Source organism: Elephantulus edwardii, unplaced genomic scaffold (genome assembly GCF_000299155.1).
Source record: "Elephantulus edwardii isolate Elephantulus edwardi_28Jun2011 unplaced genomic scaffold, EleEdw1.0 scaffold00118, whole genome shotgun sequence".
Classification (NCBI taxonomy): domain Eukaryota; kingdom Metazoa; phylum Chordata; class Mammalia; order Macroscelidea; family Macroscelididae; genus Elephantulus; species Elephantulus edwardii.
In genome coordinates this window covers 168963-192826 of record NW_006399868.1, presented here as the reverse complement: position 1 = coordinate 192826, position 23864 = coordinate 168963, and the positions used below count along the sequence as shown (strand labels likewise).

Genomic DNA, 23864 nt, shown 5'->3' with positions numbered 1-23864 from the left:
GTCCCACCACCCTCACTTCTTTTTTGCCAAGAGAAACATTTTATTTTTTCTGGAGATTTTGGGAAGGAGCATGATACGAAGCAGTAATAATTTGCCCTGGCAAATTATGGACTGATGATTAAGAAACCCTTATATAACATGACCATAAGTAGTAACTTTTGTATCCAAGAGTTCTTGTCTACATTCTAGGTTGCAGAGGAACCCTGGCTTGGGACTCAGAGTGTGATGATAGAATGTAGATGGGTAGAGACAATGTCCTTTAGTTTGTGCCTATGTATTGGTGGTTCGATCCTAACTCACATTAGCTTGTATCCTTGTAAGGATCTGAATTCTATATTCCCATCACCTCTTAGCACGTTTACTCCAGAGGCTTCCTAATTATCGTTCTAATGTTCTGGAATCTCATTTCCTTATTTCTTTTCATCCATAATACTCTTTTTCCCCCCCATTTTTTTAAATTATTACTAATTTTAATCAGGTTTACAGAGACTTTGGATTGCCATTCATTCATTGTTGCACTTTTTTCCCTGCCCATCCCTCCCCCCAATCCACTCTTGTCTTTGAAAAGTAGAAGAAAAATTATTTCATTGCTATACAATCCTTCCCCCCAGGTCCACTCCACTATGCATTCTTCGCTCTGGACTCCTGTCATGACAATAATACCTAATCACATATCACTTTTAAACCGTTCTCTCCCTCATCTGTTTCAATGCAGTAGACATTATTTATCCCATCTTTCTCAGTCTCCCCACAACCCCAACGTCAGTCCTGTTTTACAACAGTGGCACCATGCAGTATTTGTCCTTTTGTGACCAAATGGGTGACCCTGGAGGACCACTTGATTTCTTGATTGCTGTTTCCATGAAAACTTTATCCAAGTAAAATTAATCCAGATCCCTGATTCCCCGTGACTGGCCATGTGGTGGGTGAAGAGGGCTTATCTGCAAATGGTGACTCGTGGCCACCAAGTACAGCCCATATCCTCACAGCCATGTCCTGTGTGTACCACTGGCTGGTCCTTAGAAGAGGTATAAGCCCATCCTCAGGAAGAAGAAAACAGCCTCGTAGAACATTTGATCATCTGACAGTCAGCCAGCCGTGTTCCTCATATGTGAGAGAAAGCCTCCCTTGACGTAAGCCTCACAGGTGGCGGATGTGGGCGGGTCTCTGTTCCCTCCGAAGGTGGATGTATTGGTTACTGGTGGTCTGGAATGTCTTTCGCCCTTTGATGGGCGGGGTAGTGCAAAATTGGAAGGGGCTACCTCATTGCCAGTGAGTTACGACTGTTGGGTTTCAGTGACCTAGCAACAGGCTCGTCACCAGCCGCCAAACACGACGTTCTTACAGATCCAAGCTGGCATGCTTCTCTTTTCTGAAATTAAATTTATGGCCTTGTAACTGGTGTGCTTTTTTTTTTGAGGAAATTAGATCCACAAAGCCAAATTGTGTAAGCTTGAGAATTCCAGGGACTTGGAGTAGGGCTCAAGTTCGCCCAGTGAGTGTGGAGCGCTGCCCTCTGGCTCACCTTTGTTTAGATAAATAATTGAAAGCGTGCCATTTCCAAGGCCAGGGCCTCAGAGGCACACAGAGGAATCCGGCTCATTAGTTGAAAGCAGGAGATAACCCACAACACAGCCTGTTCTCCCAGGGAGGCAAACACTGCGTGAGATGCGTGTTTCTGGGAGACTTGTTCTTGGCGAGCCCAGATCAGAGGATGACATTCATATTTCTCATAGTGGATGAAAAAAAAGCAAAGTCTATTCCCACATCTTTCCCAAAAGGGTGGCGTAGATTTTGACAAGGAAACACATTTGCTCTGGTCGCTTCCTGCTGTCACTTATTAGAATTCAGAAGGCCATCTGCCACCCCCCTCTCATCCCAGAAGCAGTACTCCCACCATCGTGCAGGGTCCCCACCACCACCACCATCCCGAGGTCAAGCATTCCCGGGAAAGCTATCATGAGCAGAAATGCTGTTGAAGAAACAATAACTATTCAATTGATATGGGAAAAATTGTTGTGTTGTTCCCAAATCTCCCCAAATAGCCTTCCAAACAATACGAAACATATACAATCAAACATAATAAAATAGCATTAACATGGAGGTTCACAGACACAGATCAAAGCTGTAGGAGTTAGGGGCTGAGATGCCAAGGGAAGGAATTGGCGACACCATTGTCACTGCTCCGGGTGGGAACTGCGTCTCTAATGCTCACTGCAAAGTGAATATTGGATGCTGGTTGTTCATTTTCACCTTTTCTCCATGAAAGAAGAAAAAAGGGGAGGATCCCTGTACCTGAGATTCTTTATTATGGTGCCTGAAATTATGGTACCTGAGACAATAAAGAATAAAAATTCTTTATTCTGGTGCCTGAAATACCACCAAAACGTCCTCCTTTTAGTTGAAAGTGAGCCTTTTTACAGTTAAAACCCCAAAGACAAATCCACTATCATTGATTCCATTTTCATCTCTTTTTTAATTTTTTTTTTAAATTTTATTCTTTTTGTGTATGTACCATCAAATTGGGTCTGACTGATGCAGGAGGAGATTGTCCCTCCTTCTCCAGCAGAGCATCTGGGGGATTTGAACCACGCACCTCTGGGATTGCCACTTTCATTTCTAAATCTTTATTGGAAGAAATTGTCCGTCTTTCTCCTGTGAAGAAGCAGGTGGATTCAAACCACTGACCTTGGAGTTAGCAGCCCAGTCTGTTACACACTTCACTGTGAAGGCTACAGTAGTGGTGCTTTGTTATTGAAGCCATCTCCTCTCGTGGCCAATGGGTTGAGTGTCCAGAAATTAAATGAAAGGCATCCTCTGTTAGTAAATGTCACAGCAGAACTCGGATGGATGAACCAGTGACCCAACAGCCACCGTGGCAAGTGCTCAAGGTTACATAGCTCACTTGATCACAAGCACTATTTACTTCTTATCTTAAATGCCATTCTGGGGACAGTGAAGACAAATGGCTCTTTCCAGCTTCTGAGAGCCACTTGGCCTTGGGGTCTACCAGGAGACCAAAGTGAAAGCATTTCAAAGATCTAGGGGATGGGAGACTGTTAATAATCTAACAGCAAGGCCATGAGAAGGAAATGCATCTATTTATCAGTCTTACCGCTTTGCTCTAATGGAACCCACAGAAGCATTCCTTTGCTTGAGAGCTTGGAAAAGCCAAAGAGAAGACAGACAGCTCAGGCCTCGCCAGCGAGTTAGACTCTAGAGTTGCCAAAGACACTTGAACCTCCAAGTCATCTGAAGCAAGTTCATGCATCTGAAACATTTTCTCACTCTTCCACTTGCTTTGCTGGGTCTGGTTGTAGCTGGGGTTTCTGTTGTTTACACTTGAACTCCAGCTCTTTCCTGGGATTGGCACTAAATTGTCCAGCTGTTCCTGGCAGTGTTCTCACAGTGACAGGGCAGCACCAACAGGCAGATAGGTGTGTTTACATTTGACCATCCCAGGAGTGACTTCTTCTCATGAAACAGAGATGTATGTTTCTTAATAAAAACACACAGAAGTCACAGAAACCTGCCTGTGGTTAAGCCCAAGTCGAAAGCCCTTGTACTACAGCCTGCCTGCCCATTGCCTACACCTCCCTTCCACCTAACAGAAATCTACGGGCAGGGCGGAACTGACCCCAAAAGGCTTCCACGGCTGTAAATCTTTCCAAGACCAGACTGCTTCATCTTTCTCCTGTGCAGTGGTTGGTGGATTTGAACTGCTGAACTTTTGGCCAACAGCTGAGTGTTTGATCACTGTACTCTTAGGGTTGCTTTATATACAGTGATTTCCCAAAACTGGATCTATCCTATGTGCCTACGATCCCTGGAAAAGAACAAGGTCATAGGAAGGAGAGCACAGGGTCAGGTCTGAGATCCTTTCAGTGACAGTGTGGCACCTCATTTTCCCTCTCTTAAAGTCTCTGCCCCTCCCAGGTGTCTCATCCACTTTCTTTTCTTTGCTCAGGTCTAGCTCATGGTCTCTTCAGCCATTCCTCAGACAGCGGGACCTCAGTGATAGCTACCAGCTGCCTGTTTCCTGGGAGTTTGTTAATGCTTTGAAGAGTGTGGTTGTCACACTCATTGGCTATCCTGAGACACGTGGGTGGATGGCTGCCCTTGCTTCAGGGCCTGACCCTCCTCTACCTTAAGAAGGGAGGCACCAAGGACCCGCCAACATGGGCCGTGTTGGCACCAAAACCGTGAAGAAGGTAGCCCGGGTCATCATTGAGAAATACTACACACGCCTGGGTAGTCACTTCCACACGAACAAGCGCATGTGTGAGGAGATCGCCATTATTCCCAGCAAGAAACTCCGGAACAAGATATATGTCACACATCTGATGAAGCGGATTCAGAGAGGGCCTGTGAGAGGCATCTTCATGAAGCTGCAGGAGGAGGAGAGAGAAAGGAGAGATCATTATGTACCAGAGGTTTCAGCCCTGGATCAGGAGATCATTGAAGTAGATCCTGATACTAAGGAAATGCTGAAACTCTTGGACTTTGGTAGTCTGTCCAACCTGCAGGTCACTCAGCTCACCGTCGGGATGAATTTCAAAACTCCACGTGGAGCCGTTTTGAGTCTGTTTGCTGTGCTGTAATATTTTCAATAAACTTGGGCACACCAAGGAAAAAAAAGGGGGGGGGAACAACATGTGATCAGGACACCCCCACCAGAAGAAAATGACCTTCAGAAGGGGATGTAGACCACACAGGGAAGCAGTAAGTGACAGCTCTCATTCAAGGTCATTGGAGGATCTGGTCAGTGTGCTGGGCTACTAACGGGAAAGTCAGTGGTTCCAATCTATCAGCTGCTCTGAGGAAGAAAGGTGGACAGTCTTCTCCTGAAAGATTTACAACCTCAGAAACTCAGGGAGGGTCACAAGGAGTTGGAACTGATCTCCCAGCAGTGGGTTTGGATCTAGTACAAAAGAACCCAGATGGCTTAATGTGTTGTGTGTTGAAATATTAAAGCCAAGGCCAGAAGATCGAATCCATAAGCTACTTCTCAGGAGAACAATGACGTAGTCTTCCCCCATAATGATTCACAGCCTCAGGAACTGGATAGAAGGTCGCCAGGTGTCAGAATGAACTTGACAGTTGAGAGTGGATCTAGTATTCTGCTACTGAAAACCAACAGTGCTGTATCCCCTCAAGGAGCCCTAGTGATAATGTTTTAGTTAAGCAGCCAGCGGCTAGCCAAAAAAATCAGCAGTTCTAAGCCATTACCCATGGCTCAGGATAGAGATCTAGTGGTCTCCTTCCAGAGATTACACCATTAGAAACCCCAGGAAGACATTCTACTCTGTGCTGTACCGTCACTGTGACTAGGAATCAACAGTGACAGCAGACTTGAGTTTTGGGTTTTCACTAGACAGCACATACAATACCAGGTACTTTCTACATCTCATTTAATGTTCAAAATGACCCAAGTGACGTGCACATCCGCATTCCATTTTGCAAAAGAAGAAACGCATCCAAGTTTATATAGAACTTAGATCAGTTGGCAGAATGGCTAAGTGGTGAGATTGGGTTTCAGATTCAGACCTGCCTAGTTTCAAAGATTGTTCATCACCACGATACCAAACAATATTTCATGGTTTTGTGTTTACTACTGGTTTTGATCCATTCAGGCCTCCGGCAGAGAGACACCCACACCATTCTCTCTCAGCAGAAAGAGGAGAGGCATGTCCTGGGACAGCATCTTAGCAAGGAAAGGATGGCCAATTCCATGCTCAGTGGGTTCTGATTCCAACCCATCGATCTCCAGTCGCCTTAGACACCATGTCTCGCCTGCCCAAGTCTCTCTGCTCTTCATCGTAAACAGGAAAGAGCACTGTGTGTGCTCCACATAAAATCAAGTCTCAGGAGGCAGAAGATGGTACAGGCAGTCAATTAATCATGCAAGAAACATGACGGAGGTTGCCTGTATGCCAGGCGCTATCCCGAGTCCACCCCCTGTGCCTGCCAGGTTTTAATTCCTTCTGCATCATGTAATATAGGCAACGAGCAGGAAAGGAAGAACAAGAGCCCACTGGAGGCTGGGAAAGATAAAGCACAAGGGAGGAATAAAAGAGACAAAGACGATAAAGCCATGACCATTACTCTTGGAAATAGCATCTTGGATAGGTTCTTTCCACAGGAAGAATTCTATCCAAGTTCAGCTCAACAAAAATTTACTGAGCATCTGTGATCTTTCAGACACACGGATGGGTGATTGGGGTGATTGAGACCCAAGCCCTGCCTTTAAAGAGGTTATGGTCGGGAGAGAGGTACAGCAATGAATGAATGGAAATCCAAAATCTCTGTAAATGCTCATTAAAATTATTAAAAAAAAACAAACAAAAAAATAAAGAGGTCATGGTCGACCAGAGAAGAGTTAGGAGATGGAGTTATATACTGTGATAGAGATGTGTGTGTCCACTGTGACCTGTTCCCAGCAGAGCTACCTTCAGCACAGAGCCCCACCCTATAAATTACTCTCCAGGAAACAATTACTACTCTAAGGACTTTTTTCAATTCTATTTACTAAAAGGAATAAAGAAAGTTGTGTGGTTGGTTTTGTGGGGTTTTGTGTTGTTTTTTTTTTTTTTAAATAAAAGGATAAATCACACAGGCTCCATCATAGACTTAATGTCAAGATCAAGGCAGCCTCTGTTGTTGTTGTTGTTAATGTGCCGTCGAGTCGCCTGTGACTCATAGCGACCCTATGTACAACAGCCGTAAACTCCGCTCTGTCCTGTGCCAATCGCACTGTCTCTGACACTCCCATCCCAGTTATCCCAGTCACTGAATCAATCCACCGCATAGAGGGCCTTCCTCTCCTGTGCTGTCCCTCCACCCTCCCAAGCATGATATCCCTCTCTAAGGACCGGTCTCTCCTCACAACATGTCCAAAGTAAGTTAGACGGAGCCTCAGAATCCTTGCCTCCAAGGAGTCACCCGGTTTAACCCTCTCCAGGACAAATCCTCTAGCTCCTAATAAAATGATGCTTTAGATACCAAACGAAACCATGCTCAAAGTTGGCAGTTCAAATCCACCAGCTGCTCCAGCAGAGAAAGTATGAGATGTTCTATTTCCATGAAGGTTTAGACCTTTGGCGCCTGATGCTGAAGTTCTGGTCAGTCCTGTAGGGTCACCCTGAGTCAGAATCAACTCAACAGCAGTAGGTGGGGCTCAGGTGACCTGGTGAATAGGGAGTCACATTGCCAACTCAAAGGCAGTTGTTCAAATCTACCCACTGCTCCGTGGGACGAAGATGGGCAATCTCCTTCCATGCTATTTACAGTCTCTGAAAACCCACTGAAGGGTCAGCAGTGAGTTGGTTCCAACTTAAATTGTTTTTACAGATGGGGACATCCCAAGCCTTCCCTGCTGGCCTCTGCGTTTAGCCATGTATTTCTCAAATGCAAGCTAATCCCTGAGAATCACACTGAACTCTATTTGTCTAGAGATTCCTAGAACCCATGAGCTGGAGGGAGCACCACCCTCAGGTGTCTGTGGCAGAGATGGGCTGATTCACGTCCATTCCTTTTGCGGGGCAGCCAGGCCACGGGCTGTCATGAGGCCCAGGGTGCCTAGGACACAAGAGGCTGAGTGTGCGCCAGGGTGCCCGTTGCTGTGCCGTGTGTATAACATTTTCAGGACACATCTGTGCACACATACCAATGCCTGCTGTTGTCAGCAGCCAATTCTTAAACATCTGTGCTATTCATGTTTTGTTTTGTTTCTGGTGCTGGACAGTATAGAAGATTTTTTTACATGCTTTTTAAAAATCTCTTATGGAAGAACTTATAAAGGGGGTATTTGAGTCTGTCAGGAGCTCTGTGTAAAAAGGAAAAGGACTTGGAGCCATTGAGTGGTTTTGTTGGTGGAGACCTTGGGGATTCTTTTTGCTTAAGAAAGTGTCTCCCTCCTTAGAGTCTTTCTCTTCCCAGGACAGGAAACAGAGGGCGGGAGACGGGTGTGTCTGGATTCCTGGCAGTCCCACTGGTAGTTATTCCTTCTGGCTCCTCCCTCTGGTCTCGGTCACTCCCATCTGTTCTTCCGGGTGGACATCTCTGCAGATCAAGTGCTCACCGCAGCTTCTCCCACGTCTCACGTGCACTTGCTTATCTGGGAGTTTCCATTCCCTTCCAGGTGGAGCTTGCTTTCCAGAGACCATTGTGAGGTCCGGGGTGGTGTTAGTGGTTAGCAGGATCGGACAGTGACTTTGAGGACGGGTGGGGACCGGACAGTGACTGTGACTATGGATTGGGACCAGGCAGTGATGGTGAGGACGTTGATTTTAAGGACGAAGTAGGATGCACAGAGCTGAGGACTTTGCAATGAGGGAGTCAATCCACCCACACATGCTTCTTGTTGCCAAAACTCTAGACACCAGTTACCTTCTGCTCAGACCTTGGCCCCAGGCACCTTCAGGAGCACAAATCTCCCAGAGATACAGGGAGACGAGGTGGAAGCTTTACGCAGAGGTGACCACCTGTGTGCTCAGCCTGGTGGTGAGAGCGGTTGCCGGCCTCCCCCATGCCCCTGGGCCAGCGTTAGGTGAGTGCTCGGAGATGAGACCATCTGTATTTAATCGTTGGGAATAGATCTCACACTGAGCATAAAGGGAGGCAGATGGCAGATCTGTAGCTTGAGGTTTCGCTTCTCCCAAAGCCCAATAAAAGGCCCTCTGAGGAGGCGTGAGTGAGCAGCAAGGCAGCCTGGGTCCTGGTTCTCTGCGTTGGGGAGCTGAGACGGGCAGTCTCCTCCGTGATGCTCAGCCTGCTTAATGCAAGGCAGGCATGCGGTGGGAGCTGCTTTCCTTCTTGGTGACCCCTCTGCACCACCGGCTTCCCTGAGGGTTTGTTTACACCAGGTGTACAAATGGCACTTTTTCCCCCTACATTTTTATTGAATTTTGTATACAGGCGGCTCTGGTGACGCTGTCCCTGTGGAGTTGTGCTGCTAACCCAAAGACCGCTCTTCTCCGACAGATCAAATCCTCCAGAAGTTACAAGGGAGAAAGACAAGCTGATCCCTTCTGTGTGATTTACAGCCTCAGAAACACATTGGAAGATCAGCTATGAGTCACTTCCTACTTGACAGCAGTGAGTGAGAATGTATAGACTTCCATATGGATGGTAGCAGGCAGCCAAGAAACCACAAGATGTGTTTCTCTGGGCAAATCTCTGTAAAGAGCAAGAATGTCAATTTAAAGACTAAGGTACATCTGACCTAAACCATATTTCCATTTGCTTCATATGAACATGGAAGTTGGGCAATGAATAAGGAAGATCAAATCATTAATGTCTTCGAATCATGGTGTTGGCAAGTGATACTGAATATACTTTCAGCTGCAAAAATAACACATTTATCTTGAAAGATGTGCAACCAGAGTGCTCCTTAGAGGCAGAGATGGTGAAAATTCATCTCGTATACTTAGGACATGTTGTCAGGATACCTGATCTTTGGAAAAAGGCATCATGTTTGAAAAGCAGAGGGTCATCGAAAGGGATGAAAACTCTTAATGCTGGTGATTGACCGTGACCGCAGCAAAGGGCTTGGTCGTGGCAGAAAGTGCGAGGAGGCTGCAGGATAGAGTAAGAGTTGTAGGCGTCATAGCTGACTCAACAGCCCCTAACAAGAACAACATACTACAGTTCCGCATGCATCTTCACTTCTCTAACCTGCACACCGAGCCTGTGAGGTGGCACGATTACTCTTCCCATTTGACAGTTGAGGAGATTGAGTTAGAGACATTAAGCTGCTCATCTTGGGTCCTAGAGCTGGGAAGTAGCAGAGGCTGGGTCCGTGCCTGAGAAGTATGATCCCAAAAGCCAGGGCTTTAACCACAGGGCTTCTGCTTGTGGTTGGGTGGGGTCATATTTGTTGACTGGCTGTATTCTCACCTGCAGCCTTCCTGGAGATGTGCTGTAGCTTTGATAACTTCTAGTCTCTGGCCAGTGCAAATAGTTAAGTGTAAATGTTGTTCATTTATAGGCTGCGTAGTGGAGTGGACTTTGCAGGGAGGGATTCCGTAACAATGAAAGAGTTTTTTCTTTCTTTTCAAGGAGAAGAGTGAATTGGGGGGGGGGGAGGGATGGGTAGGGAGAAAAGTGCAACAATGAATCACTGGAAACCCTAAGTCTGTAAACTTTCATTAAAATTAATTTTAAAAAATTTGAACAAAGTTGTTCATTTATGTCGTCGCTGAGCAAAGCAGACTCGGAGCTGACCCTCCCGGAGGTTTGCAGAGGCTGTAAATCTCACGGGAGGAGATTGCCCGTCTTTTGGTTAATGGCACAATTCCTTACCACAAGGCTGCCGGAGCTCCCTAGTTAAGTATAGATACCAACTACAAAAAAAGACAGACAAGTAGCCCTGGTGTCACAGCGGTTACGTGTTTGGCGACCAGGTTAAAAAGTGGTGTTTTGAACCCACCAGCCCCCCAACAGGGGGATGTGGCTGTCTGCTTCCGTAAGGATTGGCACCTTGGAAACTCGGTGACGCATGTCCCCCAGGGCAGCTTATGAGTCAACATCAACTCTAATGGCACAGCTCTTTGTTTCTTTTTAACTCAGCAAAAGGCTGGTGGTCCAAACCCACCCAGAGGGCCTTTGATCTCTTCCAACACAGCCCCTGAAAACCCCAAAGTTCTTCGCTGCATAACTGAGGTCACACGAGTTCAGATCAACTCAATGACAATTGGGTTTTATTGTTTTCCTTTGGGGTTTTGTTATTTTGCCCCATCTACGAATCTTCCCACACATTTTTCCCATTTTTTGCCTCTTCTACGCAGTTAAAATACAGATGCCGTGACAAGTGAGACATGTAGTTAAGTAGTGAGAGGAGTGACACCATTTATTGCCCTTCTCCTTTGAACTTGACCATCAGTAACTGTGCACATGACCACAGATTGAGCCTCATGTGTTCCTTGTGATCCTCTTAATATTGTCAGTGAGCTCTGACACGAATAAGAAATTTGCAGGTGGTTATAGAAATAGGTCGGGGGTTTTTCCTGTTTTTCATTTGTTTGTAATGATTCTCTAGTTGGCACAGTACAGTTTCATTTGCCTGGAAGCACTCTTTCTGGTTGAGAGGCTGGAAACCAGCCTGCCTGGATGGGAGGTGAGTCACTTGATTCAGGCCTGCTTTCTGAGCTCTGCTACAAGAGGAATTCTAGAAGCTCACGCAAGATCAGGCAAAGCTCAGTCAAGGTTCAAGGAAGAGAGAGAAGGCAGTGAAGAGAGGGAGGGGAGAGATTTCCAGGAGAGGTGCTACCTTCCAGGGAGGTGGGTGGGTCCCCTTTCAGTGCCTGTGTCCCTCTGGAGCCCCTTCCCTGGCATGCTGCTCGGGGGTTGGAATGATGATAATGGATTATGCTAATGAGGCTTGCTTTTCCAGTCCCATCTGTCTTCATTTAGGGCCGAGTAGTTAAAGACGTGAGGAAGGCTCATCTGCTTTGCCTTTAGAGTCAGCGCCAGATACTTCATTCTTCTGGGAGGAAATATCCAATTGAAGAAGTTCTAGAAAAATGTTTCAAAACCCTGTGTCTCTGGGTCAGGTTATCTGCTGGTGGGGAGGTCTCTTGATTTCTCTAACTTGGTGCCACACAGACTTGAACTTCCTGGGTTCAGTTCTTCCAAAGAATGTACTTTCTGTCCATTTTAGGAGACAAAGGCTCTGAGCTGACTGCAGTGGGGTGTGGAGGAAGCTGGAAATCTTAACTTCTGACCAGACCTTCAAATTATTGTGCTTTTTTCTGGCCAGCTTTTCCTCTGCACTCTTCTCCAACTTCTTAATCTAGAGGTGAACTGATTTCTCCTTGGATCCTCTGAGGAGACCTGGTGGTGCAGGGGTTAAAGAATCCAACTGCTAACCAGAAGATTAGTGGTTCGAACTCACTAGATGCTCCTAGAAGACATCTGTGGTCATCTGCTTCCGCAGAGATTTACAGACTTGCATGTCCTATGGGCAGTTCCACCCTTTCCCACAGGGTTCTTCATGTGTCAGATCAACCTGGAGGCAATTGTTTGGTTTGGGTTTGCTCTCTCTCAGGCACGTGGGTTGGAGGTTACTCCATTGTGCAAAATCATATCCCAGCCAGCCAGCCTCGTTCAGTCTTCATGTTGTGGTTCAGAATGACAGGTGTCTCCTAAGTCCAAGTCTGTGAGTTACAGGGTTTGCAGTTTTTGTATTTCTTGTTCAATTATTTAGGGATAACTTGAGGAAGAAGGACTTTGGTGGTCTAGTCCATTAGGGTTTGCCCTGTGAACTGAAAGTCTGGTGGCTTGCTCTCAATCTCCCTATATTGTCTATCTTCCAAAAGAAAACGTCTGCCGTTGGAAGACAGAGATGACTCGTGAAGCCGCTAGGAGAGAGGTTCTTGCTATTTGCTTGTCGTGTCCGTAAAGTGCAGATGATCTCCTGCTCTGAGCACTGTGCCGGGCACCCTCCATGTGTTATGCACCATCCTTGTGATAACCACAGAAGGCAAGTCTTTCCATCCGTGGATAGCCATGAGGAAGCCGCAGCTCACTGAGCCTCAGACCCAGCCCAAGGTGGTTTAACCTCAGAACCCAGCCCAAGGTCACATCTTCACAGGACAGAGCCAGAATTTTAACATTTGCATGGCACCAAAACCTAAAGCATCCTGGGAAATCTGATTTCTCTGTCCTTTAAAAAAAAAAACCCAAACGGGTTACTGGCACAGAGCGCTGCCCGGAGTGTGAGGGCAGCTGAGACACATTTCTTGTCACCCAGCGTTAGAAGTGTCCTGCTGGGAAGGCGCACGCTGGGGCCCAACTTTGTTAACTTGCGTTAGCTTGGACAATCATCTTCCCAAGCATCGAGGCCTGGGAAAGCCTGGGACGGCAGCCTGGCTGCCCACTACCAGAGGGAGAAGCCCTGGCGGGGGCCTTGAAAACTGCCCACCTCCCCCTCGCTATATCCCCTCGTCCGTGTTGGTGAATAAAGTATTCTATCCTTTAAAAAAAACAACAAAACTCCGCTACATCTTGTCCATGCCTCCGCACTGAGGGAGGCACCACGTGAGGGAAAGGCAGTAAATCTGAGAAATTCACCTCGCATTAGAGCAAAGCTTTAAGTATCCCTTGGCTGCTTACTCTCTTGACGATCAGCAGATGATCTGATGATGTTCTTTCTGTATCTTCCTTCTCAAACCTCTCACACACACCTGGCCCGTGGAACAGAATTCTTGTTGCACCGTTGTTATGATTTTTTTCCCCTCTGGAGACTAAGGTGTGCCTGATACAGGCCATGGTTTTTGCAATCACTTGTTATGCATCAGAGAGTTGGACAATGACTAGGGAGGATAGAAGGAGAATTGACGCCTTTGAGCTGTGGTGCTGGAGAAGAGTATTGAATGTACCATGGACTGCCAAGAAAACAAACAGATTCATCCTAGAGAGGGTTAAACCAGGCTACTCCTTGGAGGCAAGGATTCTGGGGCTTCGTCTGACATACTTTGGACATGTTGTAAAGAGAGACAGGTCTTTGGAGAGGGACATCATGATGGGTAAAGTAAGAGGGAAAGCGCAGGAGGGGAAGACCCTCTATGAGGTGGATTGATTCAGTGACTGGGGTAATCGGGGTGGGAGTGTCAGAGGTAGTGCAATTGGCACAGGATAGAGCACGGTTTAGGGCTGTTGTACATAGAGTCGCTATGCGTAGCAAATAACTCGATGGCACATAACAACAACAAACAACAATGTGTTAGTATCCGGGAGCCCAGGGAAACCCTGCACAGACTTCCCTGAGTGCCAGATGTCACTGTTTCTAACCCAACAATCAACCAGTGCTCGCCAAGGACCGAGAAAGCGGTCTGCAATTGGAAGTCCCAGCTAGGACACGTGCAGCGTATTTAGAATGGCTGTGTCACTGGGACATGTGCACTTTCCCGGTTCACATTTGTTTTTCTAAGAGATAAAGACTGCACAGCTGAGTTTTGGCCTAAGTCTAGCAAGTGTGGGGGTTTGCTTCACAAGTAGGAGATTTCACCATGACTGTGTCTGCCTCCCTAGATGCCAATTAAGTCATAAGCTGTCCTTGAGATGGTATCAAATATGCAATTAAGTGTGCAGTGTAGGGTTACTTTTGTAAATACTTGCAGATTATCTCACTATTTATTTTAAATTGCAGTATATGGTTGCAGGGTGTTTAATATGCAAGATAGTAACCTATTCCCAGGGACCAAGGGGGAAGGGCCCATCTCAGAACTGCCGCCCTCAAGCGGAAAATGAGGGTGCCTTTCAAAGAAAATAAAAACAATGAAAGGAGTGGCAATAAGCTACACTGCAATCCCAGAGGTACGTGGTTCGAATCCACCAGATGCTCTGCTGGAGAAGGAGGGGTAATCAATCTCCTCCTGTACCAGTCAGATCTGATTTGATGGTACAGACACAAAAGCAATGAAAGGAGGGCTGATATTTAGCTAAGCAGGAATTTGAGTGGTATGTCCTGCACTGAAGCTTGAATTTGCTAAAACCTCAGAGCCTTTGGAGAGCTTTTTAGATCCTGGTCCTTCAGTTATAACAAAAGGCAAATGACAGAGCTTGGATGGGGAAAGAGAGGGCATAAGGATGATATTTGTATGAACTTTCAAGCGCCATCGAACATCTCAGGGGCTCCACCTTAGATATGCCATTTAAACAGACAAATAGAACCATATGTTGAAATGTGTTGTTGGACTTTAAATGTAAATATCAAAACCACATGGTTTTCCCTTATCCTACTTTCTCATGAATCACTGGGGTTTGATATCATCTAGTGCACTGGTCTTCCTCGTATAGTTTTCTGTAGGACAGCTTTGAGTAATGCAGTAAGTAAAAACCGTAAAATTTTAATGAATACTCTATTTAGACTGCTTTTCTTTGGGTTATTAGATGCTTGGGTTTTCTTAAACCATGGAAAATGAGGCAGGGCTTAAATTTCATGGATTCCAAAGGTAGATCTTCTGTCACTGTTCCAATCATCATAAATGCTGTAACTTGGTTGGAAATGTTGAGAACTGATGTATACTGAGGAAGCACTGCATGTTGCTACTATATATCATTCATATCAGAGAATGAAAAAAGCATATACACATCTCACGTAAATATGTCACATACACATATATCGTTGTTGTGGAGACCTGTCCAGTTGACCACAACTCATAACGACCCTGTGAACAACAAATCCAAACTTTGCCTTATTCTGTGCCATCCTCTCAAGCTCTCTCCCAATCCTTAAGCCCATTGCTGCAGTCACCATGCCAGTTCATCTCATTGAGAATCTTCCCGTCTTTCATGAATCCTCTTCTTTCCCGAGGACTGCCCTCACCCCGTGACAACATAGACCAAAGTATGCTCACCAGGTGTCACCGACCTTGCCTCTACGGAACATCCGGGTCACACATACCTCAGGACAGATTTTGTTCTTTTGAAAGTCAGGGCTATCCAATACTCTGCCAGCACCCCAAGTCAAGGGCATCAGTTCTTCTTCAGTCTTTCTTATTTATTGTCCAGATTTCACATACATCTGAAGCAATTAAAAATAATGGCTTGAGTCAGACACACCTGAGTCTTTAAAATGACATCCTTACTCGTTAGCCCTTTAAAGAGGTCGTTGACAGCAGAGTTGCCCAGTGCAACCTGTGTGTTGATTTCTAGACTGTCGCTACCATGGGTATTGATTGTGGATCCAAGGAAAGTGAAACCCTTTACAGTGTCGGTCTTTTCTCCATCTATAATGATGTTGCCTAACGGTCCAGGTGTGAGGAGTTTTGTTTTTTTTATGTTAAGGTCTAATTCATATTGAAGGCTGTATACTCTTAGATCTTCACTACGAGTTTTAAATCTTCACTACTTTCTACAACATATGTATGGTTGTTATTTTTGTTGTTGTTACATGCCATCCAGTTGACTGAGCAATAGCCTATGAACAATAATCCTGACCCCTGCCCGATCCAGGGCTGATCTCACTGTCACTGACACACCTACCCCAAATTACCCCAGTTACTGTGTCAATTCATCTCATCCAGGGTCTTCCTCTCTTGCGCTTTCCCTCTACTTTTCCAAGCATGATGTCCTTCTCCAAGGACTGGTTCCTCCTGGCAATATGCCCAAAATATATGAGATGGGGCTTCAAAATCCTTGTCTCCAAGGAGCAGCTTGGTTACACTCTCTCCAGGACAAATCTGTTTGTTCTCTTGGCAGTTCAAGACTCTTCTGCAGCACAACTCAGAGGCATTGATTCTTCTTCTGCCATCCTTAGTCATTGTCCAGCTCATATGTAAACACACATATAAACCCGTTACCATAGAATCCGTTCTGACTTAGCTACCCTCAGCAGGTTCCCAAGACTATGAATCTTTACAGACTGCTCATTTTTCTCCCAAGGAGCAGCTGGTGGATTCAAATCACCGACCTTTCAGTTAGTAGTGCAACATATAACACATTATACTGCTGGAGCTCCTTGTGCACGTGCACGCGCGCGCGCGCGCACACACACACACACACACACACACACTGTTAAGTGCTTTCAAGTCAGCTCTGACTCCACACCCCCACGTGCCATAGAACAAAACCCTGCCCAATCCTACATCATTCTTACAGTCTCTTCTGTGCTGAAACCCACTTATCTACCTACCTGTACTTAGTGTCAGCTGCTGTTCTCAAGTCAACTCCATACACAATGGAACGGAACCCTGTCAATCCTCGTGTGTCCCCATAATTGGGTGCATAATCAGACCATTGCCTGCATATAAAATTTATAAAGTTGAAACTTTTTGAAACTGTGCTGTAAAGTCTATATTATGTGCTGCCTTAAACCTCGTAAACTTGAGCAAGCCTCTGACAATCTAACCACTTCCCTGCTTTACCCCTGCAGACAGGTCTCTAGCCGAACCACCTCCTTTTCCAGATGGACCAAACACACCTCTCGCTTGCTTGTTCTTGGCTGAATTTTAGACGTAGATCACCAGGCTTTCCTTATTAGTTCCTATTAGTCTCAAAGTTGCAGTGAAGCCTCCTGACCATCATAGCAACACACATGCCTCCCCTGACAGGCAGAGGCTACAGATAGGGGTTATTGGCTTGGAACCAAACTCCAATTTCGTCCATGAAAGATGAGAATGTGTGTGTGTGTGTGTGTGTGTGTGTGTGTGTGTGTTTCATTTCTAACAATGTATTTTGAAGAATGATTCAAACTAATCTATATTGGCAAGACAATTACAAGCAAATGTGAGTTTTGGAATAACAAAATTGGAAAATCCACCTGAACTCTTTCTAGGTTTTCCAAGAGCGTCTCCAGAACCACTTTGTATGACGGGCAGTGCCTTAAACCTTTCTGATGTAAAGCATCCACCACAGCTGGGTCACATGTGAGACATGAGGGGCTGAGGCAACACGGCACTCCCCTGTTGGGTTTCAGGGTTTACTCTTACTGAACGTGGCTTTTATCAGCTGCATAAATTTTAATAGATGTTATATAACATTTAAGGAGCCTTGGTGGTTCAGCACTGTGTGAAAAGTCAGTTATTTGAAGGAGGCCTTTGAATTAAGTTCATTGCAGCTCAATGCACTGATGCATTTCCAAATCAGATAAATTGAGAAGGAAGCGCCAGTTTAACAAGCTCCCTGGTGGTTCTTACAGAGGCCCAGCTGATTTTCAGGTGATGTTTATGAGTCTTAACGTGCACATGAAACCTGTAAGGCTCACCTTACATATATATTAGAACTCCATATCTGTAAGAATGTTTCTTATTATCACCTGGGGATCTTTTTAAACTGAGAATTCTAACATAATATATTTTGGGTGTTGTATGCTGCAGAGAATCTCTAGTGGCCTAGTAGGTAAGGAGTCATTTTGTCAACCCAAAGGCATGTAGTTCAAATCCACCAGCTGCTCCTCAGGAGAAAGACAGTTCTCTTGTGCGATTTACGGCCTTGGAAAACTTACTGGAGGGTCAGTTATGAGTTGATTTCAACTTGAAGGTGATGAAGTGAGTTGAGATATTTGGGGTGGAAATGTCAGTTTCAGCAAGAGTCAAACCTGAATAAACCAGTTCAAAGCTGAGGGTCAAACCTCCCAGTGGACTTTGAAGTATCAGGAGATGGAAGTCCTGTAGTTTCTTGAAGAAGGATGTGATTGTCTCGTCTGAACAGTGCTGTGGGCCAGCAGGGAACTGAAGCCCACTCCCCAGAGGAGCAGGAGGTGTGCTTGGTCCATTAGGAAAAGGTGGTGATTTTGCTAGAGACCTTGTCTGCAGGGGTGAAGTAGGGAAGTGTACCTGTGGTTGGCGGCTGTCAGGAGCTTGCTCAATTTTACTAGTTTTAAGATGACACATAATATAGACCTTACATCACAGTTTCAAAAAGTTTCCACAATTTCAATTTTATAAATTCTATATCCAGAAGGCCCTTCTGGATTAGAAGACACGTTTATTGTATTGCTATATTGGTGAGAGGGAGAAGGAGAGGGAGAGATGAGAGTAAGAGATGAAAGAGAGATATTGGTGGTATATATAGACATAATATAGATAGATATAGATATTGATTTATTGGTGGTATTGATAATTTGGTTTTTCCTTTCAATCTCAGACTGACTTAAAATTCCTTCACTTAAAAACTGAGACCTCAGTGAATTTTTCCAGGCACAACTTCTTCCAGAAGCAACAATTTAAAAAATAATTATATATTTAACCTAATATTTTTAAAATTTTTAAAACATTCTAAGAATATTTTGTTTTGTTTGTTTGCCCCTTAGGAAAAAGTGCTGCAAAGGGTATAAATTTGTTCTCGGACAGTGCATCCCAGAAGGTAGGTGATACGAAATTGATGACTTCCCACTAACTCCCCATTGATCCCTAGGCATCGGCAAAACTCAGCTGTACGTGGGGTGTTGTGAGCTGTCTGCATCTGATTGGCTGCGTTCGTGTGTATGTGTGCAGTTTCTTTTTACATGAAAGCCTTTTAATACTCACTTGGTCACGTGTCACGCACACAGTGCTTGCACACACACTGAATCGCTCTCACATTGTAGGCTGCAGGCTCCATCAGCAGTGATGTCCTAATGGACATTCCACACAGGAAGCCTTGCTTCGTGACCTCTACCTGATGCTTCTTGTCTGAACTTGAATTCCCTTCTCCCGTTATGAGCTCGCCCTGACCAGGTGCCTCTCCCAGGATTGGTGGAACAGAGACACATGACATGACCCAGCCCTCAAGGGGCGGGGCAAGTGGGGAACAAACAACTCGGATGATGGGTTGTCCATAGACTTGGATTATGGTCACGCTGCATCCCCTACAAGTGATGGCCTTGGCCAAGCTACTGTTGAAACTCTAGTTTTTTAGGTTTATTTTTTGCAGGAAAATGTTGCTCTTTGAGTCATACAGTTGTTGTTTATTGTGGGGGTTTTTTTTACCTTATATTACTATTTATTTTAATCCTGACCATCAACTCTAAAACATTTCTGAACATCAGGTGCACACCAGCATAACCATTGTAAGCAGACATTTTCTTTTCTTTTATTTTTTATTTTATTTTATTTTATCTGTGAACATTCTCATGAAATGAAAGAAATGAGGACTAGCAAAGAGACACAAAAATTGATAATTTAAGACTGTTACGTGTACTTGGAATGGAGTTAGCTCTTATTAAACCCCAAACCCAAACTCATTGCCATTACACCAATTCCAACTCATAGTGGCCCTAGTGATCTGTAGAACAGAAGGGAATTTGTCCATAGAGTTTCCTAGTGCCAAAGTGAGTTACCTGTTGGGATACTAACCAGAAGGCTGGTGGTTAAGGTCCACTGGAAGCTTCTCTGAAGGGAAGAAACAGCCCCCTCCCACATTAATAACCTGGGAAATCGGATGGAAGGTCACGGTGAGGTGGAATCACCAAATGGGTGACCTTCTCGGAAGCCGACCACCACATCCTTCTGCAGAGCTGTGGGTGGGTTCAAACTGCCAACCTTTGAGTTAGCGGCTGTGTCCTTTGGCCACTGTGCTGCCAGGACTCCTCGGCTTTCTTTTATTAAGTGCTCAGTAAGTGATGGGTTCTTCCTTGCTCTGCCTCTCGTCATACTAGAACTTCAGCGTGTGCTCTAGATGCATTTAATGCAGCACATATGCAGAGGGGCACTGAGCCCAGAGGACCAGGACAACAGGGGTGGTCTTAGAAGCAAGGGTCAGCCCAGGACTTCCCAAATAGGAGGAGAAGTCATGTGACAGAATCTCAGTGGAGCACTGGCCCAGAAAATCATAGCATGAGTTTGTCCAGGGCTGGAGTGGGGACGCTGGGGGAGGGCGTGAGTAGAGTGGTATCATTTTCTTCACTTGCCCAAAACGCCAGAGCAAGGCAATTCATAGTTTATTGTCTCATAGGATCCCTGGTGGTGCAATGATTAAGTGCTTCGCTGTTAACTGAAAGGTTGGAGGTTCAAATCCACCAAAGGGCTCTGCAGGAGAAAGACCTGGAAATGTGCGCTCTTAAAGACCCTCTCACTACCATCATGTTGATTCTGACTCATAGTGACTCCCATGGGATTTCTGAGGCTACAAGAGGAGGCTGTCTAGCTATCTCCTGCAGAGCGGCTAGTGGTTTCAAACTGCCAACCTTGTGGCTTAGAGCGTCATACATTACACACTATGCCACCAGGGCTTCCTCCATAAAGATTACAGCCTTCAAATCTTTATGGGCTAGTTCTCTGTCACATGGTGTTGCACTGAGTTGGAATTGACTTGATAGAGCCTCGCAGCAAGAGAATGCATTTGTTCATCCACTAGGAAGATAAGGTGTGAACGGTTCCTGTTTCTTCCTCTGCAGTAGGAAGAGTTCATAAGCACAGCTGAGCCCCCATAGCTGGAAGGTGCCGTGGGAAGTACTAGCTGGGAAGTCACTTCCTTCCTGGCCTTGATCCCAAGACTGAGTTTCTCACTGCCAGCCAGAGCCATTAGTTAGAGTACACCGAGGAAGTGCACACCAGTCAAAATAACTGTGCTCTTTTCTAACCAGCTCTTCTCATTCAGCAGCTGTGACTTTTATTTATGTTACTGGTTGGCAGATACTCACAGAAAATGAAATTTAGGCAATTAATGTAAAATGCCAGCTAAAGTCCTTGCCTAATCTGAAACATGACATGGATATCGTATGCTTCTTGTTGTTATTATTGTGTACCATTGAGTCTGAACCAACCTATAGCTGACCTTTCAGTGGGTTTTCAGAGCCAGTAAAAAAACACAGGAGAATATTGCATGTCCTCATGTGAAGCAGCTGGTGGATTCAAACCGCATACTTTTGGGTTGGTAGCACAGCTCCTTCCCACTAGGCCACCAAAACTCCCTACTGTGTGCTTAGATACTGTGATTCCAAATATGGGTGGAAAACCAGTCCCCATTACCAGAGAGTGAGAACACAGTTCCTATGATGATTATAACTGAAAATGGAATTATTTCACGGAAAAGCCATCTCAAGTACTGAAATCGTTTTGCTATAACCAGCCCTCTGCTCCGTTGCTTTTCACAGAGACTTTTCTTAAAAGTTGACTCATTTGTATCAGTCATTTGGTTTTGTTTGTTGAACAAAGTCTTTAGAGAAAAGGAGCACTTATCACACCACAAGCACAAAGCAGGTCAGGTATTTAGGGACTGTGGGTGGCAGCAGAAAGAGCAGAGATGATGAGAACTTTGGGGGGGCTGTTGCTTTCTAACCATACCTTGTTGGACCACACATTCCCAAAACTTCTCTCCTTGCCCTGTCTCTCCTGTTCCAGTCACTGCTAGATAAAAAGGCCAGTGGCTCGTAACCATCACAGCCAAGACTTCATGGGCACAGAGCTTGGTTGCCTAGAGATGATGCTTACTTGAGAAACATGCCTTGGTTGGTCCCTCCACTTGGGCAAAGCCAGCCTGGAAGCCTCATTGTGAGAAAAATGAGTGAGCGCAGCTTTCCAGGTCACCCTGAGAAGACCATCAGTGACACTGATCCCACCCATGTCAGTGGGAGACAGCCCACACAGCCCCCTTCCTGTGCAGCCAAGCTGAGCCGAGCTCGCCTGTGACCAGGGGTCGTTCGTCTGTCTGCACCTGAGTGAGATAGCGCCATGATTAATGAGAGGCTGATGAACAGGCCTGGAGCACTCTGCTTGAGCTCCTGGTTGAGAGCCAGAGTCCCTTCAGAGCCCATTAAATGTGAGTTCACGAGGCCGAGAAGGAGGAGATGCCAGATTCTTTATGAGTGATACAACATCCCCCCAATTTGCACAGAGCAGAGATGAAGGGCTGGGTGGAACGATCTCACCGTTTAAACCCTTCTCAGCATGCAGAGCTCACACAGACCACACTCCCATGTGCACAAGAACCAGTGTCTGAGTCACTCACCCTCGTTTCTTGTCTGGAGCCTCCATGGTCCCACCCTGAGCCTGCACCACTCCTGGCCCCAGCTCCCACAGCCACCACTCACCACCAGGCCTGGTTCATCCCTAAGGTTCCGCTGGAAGGGTTTTGTCTCTACAGTAATTCGTGGAAAAGAACAACCTTCTTCCCAAGGGAACGGTGCAGACTGTGGCCCTCTTAACCCATCAATGCATGAGGGACAAAGGCCGGTAAAAGGGAACTGCAAGTAAGGTTTGACGTAATCACTGTGATATACGTGCTGTATTACCCAATGTGCCTAGAAGACGCCCATGTCCTAGAGTAGGGAGCTCTGGTCGTCCAGTTTGTAGGGAATTGAGCTACTACCCCAAAGACCACACCTCTCTGGTGGTTTGAATCCACTGGTTCCAAGAAGGACAAACAGTCTCCTCCAGTGTGATTTATAGTCTTGCATTTGTAGATCAGCTAGAGTCAGTGCCAACTTGAGAGCCGTGATCGAGGGTCTTTGCAATGAGAAAAGCCCTCGATGAGATGTGCTGACACAATACCATGCCAGCCAGTGGGCTCAGACCTACCAAAGATGGCAAAGATGGTGCACGATATGCCTGTTCTAGACCGGGGCCTTCCTAGCAACGCCCGTGGTTGACCTGAGCTCGCCTTTTCTCTTGCAGACTACGATGTGTGCGCTGAGGCGCCCTGTGAGCAGCAATGCACCGACAACTTCGGCCGTGTGCTGTGCACCTGTTACCCAGGCTACCGATACGACCGCGAGAGGCACCGCAAGAGGGAGAAGCCCTACTGCCTGGGTGCGCGAGGGCGGCCTCCTGTCCCAGCTCTGAGGGCTCGGCCCTGGGCGATGGTTCCCTCCTGGACTGGCCGTACTTCATCATGACCAGCTCCCATAAGTGTTCTAATCTTAAATTCTTTCCCCTCCATCCCGAAAATTGTTGGGTAGATTGTATTTGGTGTTTTCCTAGGAACCACCACCTTTATCTGCTGATGATTAAGATCTCTTATATTCTAATAGAGAGCTCTGCTGGCCTGAGAGGAAGGGGTTTCACTGGCCACCCAAAGCCACCCGCTGCTCTTCAGGAGAAGGAGAGTCTCTTCCCATGTGATTTTCAGCCTCTGAAAATCCACTGGAGGGTCAATTACAAGTCAGTTCTGACTTGATGGCACACAGCAACAGCAACTATATACTGTGTATTATATATATATGTCTTCATCCAAACATATTTATATATTTAGTTGGACATGATGGCAAAGTTGGAAACCATTCATGATGATGGTTTAAACAATAGGATGAATGTAATTAATCTCACTGAACCACATGTGTGAAGACTGTGAAAAAGAGTTTTGAAGATTGTAAACATGGAGTTTTTAACCTATGAAAATAACTATGATTTTTAATAGTTTTAAATGTTTGTTTACTGTGAATATAACCATTACTTTTATAATAATTATTTCTTTAATAATTATTCTAATAATAGAGGGACAGC

The 23864-nt window shown here is 45.7% G+C and overlaps 1 protein-coding gene across 1 annotated transcript in view; it reads left to right on the top strand.

Annotated features, from left to right (window-relative positions):
- The window catches only part of CCBE1 (collagen and calcium binding EGF domains 1), a 212970-nt gene that overhangs the window by 157946 nt on the left and 31160 nt on the right, over positions 1-23864 (top strand). Inside the window, exons 3-4 of the mRNA XM_006892751.1 lie at positions 18755-18807; positions 23037-23171. Of these exons, the coding sequence (XP_006892813.1) occupies positions 18755-18807; positions 23037-23171 (188 nt within the window). The remainder of the gene's footprint in view (positions 1-18754; positions 18808-23036; positions 23172-23864) is intronic.